Source organism: Sphaeroforma arctica (genome assembly GCF_001186125.1).
Source record: "Sphaeroforma arctica JP610 unplaced genomic scaffold supercont1.612, whole genome shotgun sequence".
Lineage (NCBI taxonomy): Eukaryota > Ichthyosporea > Ichthyophonida > Sphaeroforma > Sphaeroforma arctica.
Window position 1 is genome coordinate 6,205 of NW_014039946.1, and position 5,067 is coordinate 11,271.

General features: G+C 41.0%; 1 protein-coding gene across 1 annotated transcript in view; it reads left to right on the forward strand.

The window, feature by feature from the left end:
- SARC_07602 (hypothetical protein) overlaps window positions 1-3,173 on the forward strand; it is a gene marked incomplete at its 5' end in the record, with an annotated part of 9,224 nt that extends 6,051 nt beyond the window's left edge. The window contains 4 exons of the mRNA XM_014298449.1: window positions 312-465; window positions 836-924; window positions 1,912-2,087; window positions 2,430-3,173. Coding sequence (XP_014153924.1) covers window positions 312-465; window positions 836-924; window positions 1,912-2,087; window positions 2,430-2,721 — 711 coding nt within the window. The remainder of the gene's footprint in view (window positions 1-311; window positions 466-835; window positions 925-1,911; window positions 2,088-2,429) is intronic.
- Between the last annotated feature and the right edge of the window lie 1,894 nt (window positions 3,174-5,067).

Here is a 5,067-nt window from a genome sequence, read left to right on the forward strand (position 1 = left end):
TATATATATATATATATATAGTATATTATATTATAATATATTATATAGATATGGTGTCTGCGCTTTGTGTGTACTTTATTGTTTGTAGTATGTCCAAATACCCATTGGTATATACTCGTCATGATGTCCTTTCAGGGGGCTGGTTGGCTGACAGCGTGCGCTTGTATTACGCACCCAATGACGTGCACTCGTAATCCGATCAGTTCTCGTATCTACCACTACTTGTATTATGTACGTTTATATACCTACTTATACCTACCTACACCCAAGCATAATCCTATTTTGGTATATACTCGTACTCTTGTCGACAGGGGGCTGGCTGGTTGGAGCGTGGTGGTTGTTATGTAACCGCTAACATCAGAGGCGGAGGCGAATACGGCCCGAAATGGCACCGCAGTGCTCTGAGAGAGAAGCGACAGAACGCGTACGACGACTTCATAGCTGTGGCAAGGGACCTGATAGCACGTATGTGTGTATTGGTCTATTTGTTGAACTCGTGCTGTGTATCTGGTGTATGGCTTATATATATATATATATATGTGTGTGTATATGTGTATGTATATATATGTGTGTGTGTGTGTGTGTGTGTGTGTGTGTATGTATATATATGTATATGTTTGTATGTTTGTATGTATGTATTTATATGTATATATGGCTATTGGTATGGATATCTAAACCGTGCTAATTCGGGAAGCACGGGTGTGGAAGATTTTATTATCATTCCAGCAACAGGATCTTTCGGATGTATCTAACTCAGAAAATATACTAACTTCAGCAACAGAGGGGATCTAAAACCCTAAACCCTGAACCCGTAACCCTAAATCTTCAACTACAGAGGGGATCACGTCTCCAAAGCATTTGGCAGCTAGAGGGGGGTCGAATGGTGGCCTTTTAATGGGCAACATGCTGGTGCAACAACCCAAGGTTAGCCCCTACTGCGAGTCATATATGCTTTTATGTATAGTACATGGAGACCTTAAAACCCTAAAACCCTAAGCATGCCTTATTGAGCGATGCATGACATGTGTGACAGAAGGACAGTTCGCGAAGTGTTTGCGAATGGGGCCTGCTCGTGGGTAGCGGTGCAGGTATTGAGAACCCTAGTCAGGGTTCACAAGAAACCCTGAAATCCTAAACTACCACGTGCCGTGTTAGCTATACATAGGTACATGGCACTGCAGCGTAGTTTTTCACACGTGTGATAAATAGTGTGTCTCAGCTATTTAAGGTTCCAGGGTTTAAGGTTTAGGGGTTATCTAGTGGGCAGTATCTGAGAGAGTCTACGGTACTAGTACTGAATGCTGTTCCCTGGTATACCCTAAGCCATGTGAGTGGTATTTGTATATGAATGTATTGGTATATAATTATAAATGTATTGGTATTTAAATATAAATGTATTGGTGTTTAAATACAAAAGTATTGGTCTTTAAATATAAATGGATTGGTCTTTAAACATCAATGTATTGGTATTTAAATATAGATGTATTGGTATTTAAATATCAATTTATTGGTATTTAAATATCAATTTATTGGTATTTAAATATCAATTTATTGGTATTGGTGTAGAAGTCATGTTCGTGGTAGGTATATAAAAATGGGTATCTGTGACCCTCGTACTAATCGATCAAGATTCTATTATAGTTATATTTGTAATTAGGTCGATCGTAACGTGTGAGCTTAGCACACGTACATGTCACTATATCGTAGTTACGCACATGATACATGGCCAGTGGTCCTAATGTGCAGGCCTCCTAGTGGTCTAGGGTTTAGGTTTTCGTGGTCAATCGGTACCTACCAAGAAACCTGTGTGCATCTCGCCTGTGTGCGTAGAATGGCATCGTCGACCAGCAGTGCGGCCGACAAACCCAGACGTGCACTGACTGACCTGTCCTCTTTAATTGTCCACCATAGGGACTGTGGGGTGCGATACACTGTGCGGTGCCTCTGCTGGACATGCGCAGGTATCACACTCTTCTGGCGGGCGCTAGTTGGATGGCTGAGTACGGTAATCCCGACACAGCCGATTGGGACGAATTCCTGCACAAGTACTCTGCATACCACGTCTTGTTGGAGATGACTGGACAGGGGTAAGACAAACGTTACACATGATTACCTACAGGCCTATTCATGTCCACACCTTGTGTTGTGTTGTGTTGTGTTCTGCCATATTCTTATTCTAAACGACGTGACTACGTACAGTCATAGCGGCGTTCGCGAATCTCCACTACATTGCCCACACTTTATGGCTTGGTATACAGCAAGCCTCAGTCGTACGTTCGGTCGCATACTACAGTACAACCAGCCGACTACTATATATTCGAACAGTAGTCTCATAGGCGGTACATGCCTCTGCGCACCTGCATGGCGCTGATATCAGACAACAGCATAGTGATTCTTCTCACCCCACCCATGTATCTTCTGCTACATAGCTCTGGCGAACAGGCCCAAGACTCGTTCAGCGAGAGTGTGATCGACACTCCCATCCTCTTCACCACAAGCACTCGAGACGATAGGGTGCACCCCGCACACGCACGCAAGATGGTGAAGGCCCTGGTGGATGCGCAGAGTAAGCAGGGTTGTGTAGCATCCCCTGTGTACTACTATGAGAATATTGAGGGAGGCCATAAGGGAGCGGCCGATAACAAGCAACAGGCCTTTATGCAGGCGCTTACCTACGAGTTCCTGTGGAAGACTGTGGGTCCCGATGCTAATGTGGACTAATATCGAGTGGGCTGGGGATCTGGTGCTAAGACTGAGTTTTGATTGAACTTGTGAGTTTGATGTAGCAATGGACTGAGAGAGCTCGTTGATGTACCTTGAGAATAATCCAAGACGTTTGTTGGTATTATGACTAAGTAGCTGCCAAGAACTAGTAGTGTGCCTCTAAGCTGACTCTCGCCGTTAAATTCATATATGAAAATGCCGTGCATGATAAGTTTGCGGAGTTGGTTGTGTTGGTAGATATATATATATATATAAATATATACTAGTATTGGGTTGGATCTACGCTGGATATATAGGGGGAATTTAATGGAACCTGCAGCGACACTTAACTTAGCAATAAATCATGAGGCGACACTTTTCGCAGTGTTTGCTTTGGAGCACAAAAACATATGCCTTGGGTCCGAGTCCTAGCATTGTCTCTGTATTGATTGCATGTTTTCTCATGTGATTCAAGTAGGTCGCAAGGGCAAACCTGAGAAAAATAGCTAGTTTTCAGTGTTGAAATAGCTAATTGTCAGTTAAAATGGCTAATTATCAGTGTCAAAATATCTAATCATCAGTGTTAAAATAGCTCATTGCCAATTAAAAATGCTAATTATCAGGGATTTCTTTGTTCGTGTGCTGAGCATTTTCAATGATCATCTATTCGATTATGTTCGTAATTATTGTCAATTCAGCATTTGAGTTCGATTGTATTTCATTATTTTGTGGAAACAGTTCATTCTTGTCAGTACAACTATTATTAAATAATGTCCGTTACAATCTAAGCAGTGTTTTTCTACTCCAGACCACCAATTTCAGTCGCTGTTTGACACTACAATTTGGATTAGAACACAGCCTGGCTTATGTCCTTGTCCTTTTCTATCTATAATAATTACTATGTCCTTCCGAATTGTGAATTGCTTTCCTATCTTTTACCTTGCTCCCAGTTTATTGATTTCCTGTTTTTGGTATGAATAGATACTGGGAGGTGTAGAATCGTATATATAGGCCAAAAGCAGAAATTCGATTTTCTCTATCGACTCGTATCGACTCGGGGTTTATATAATTATCTGACTTGCTGGGCATGAAATTCGGGGGGAGGGGAGGGGGAGGGTATAATTATTAATAGAATGAATGTGAAGTCCACATTGTTCCCAAATGTATTCAAGAAACTGCATATTCAAATTTAATATATCCCACTTTCAAAGCGCAACCCAATTTTCTTTTGAAGATGGACGCGTGTTTCTGTATAGTGTATCTGAAGTATAGGTATATAAAAAATATGTATTAAAACGGTACTGTACTATAGTGTGGAGAATAAGAGCTATAATAATCAGATCTGATTGAGTAATACTGATCTGCTACCTGTGTTGATATACAGTTCATAGTGCTGATTCGATTTATATTACGTTTCATAAACTGTTTTAGCTGTGGGCTAATCCTGTTCTGTTGTAGGCCGATGATATGAATTTTAGTATATCACAGAGGTGATTTTCTGTATTATGAATTTACGGCTTGCAGTGCGCCACCTATTAAATATCGGGGGTTTTTTTTTGAATAATTGGGTTGTTGGCTGTACCGGTGATGGTTAAGCCATGCGACATCCAATCTCACAAGATTCTCCATTTGCGCACGTTACTGAGAAACATACTTGCGTTAGTTGAGTTGCGTTCATATAGAACGGAGCAGACTCTACATGATCTAAAATTGTCGAAGTCGTTGGCTGCATCGGTGACGAGTTAGCCATTCGACATCCAATCTTACCTGATTATCACTTTGTGCATGTTGCTGAGATACGCACTTGCGTTAGTTAAGCTGTTTGAGTAATATCATGTAGAATGAAGCAGGCTCTTCAGAATTTGAATTTTTCGATGGATGTGCTGCTAGGTTCTTGGTGCGTTTACAACGTACGGATTGCTACCATGGATTTCTGGTGAAGATTGGTTGCAATTTCTTCGATCGTTATCGTACAATCTTCTGATCTTGATTGCAACAAGGTACAAGATCGCAGGGTACGAGTTTGTGGTATTGATTTAATAGTATTCATGTTGTTATGTATTATACGATGGTTCGCTATCGTCTATATGACCTCTGTGTCGTTGTCTGTGATGTATGTCTGCGTGTTCAGAGTTGTATAAATGATAAACGAGTCAATTTGCGGTGTAAAACTTAACTTTGGTGTTATGAAGGGGAAAATATCGTCAGTACAAAAGCCCATGGGATCTGATGAAGATTGCTTGAGTCCTTCTAAGGATTTGTGTTTCTTGGTACATATGTATCTACAGGGTCTTTATTTGATGATAATTCGCTGGATGGCCACTCGTATATTCGACCTATATCATACACTGAAATCTCATTATT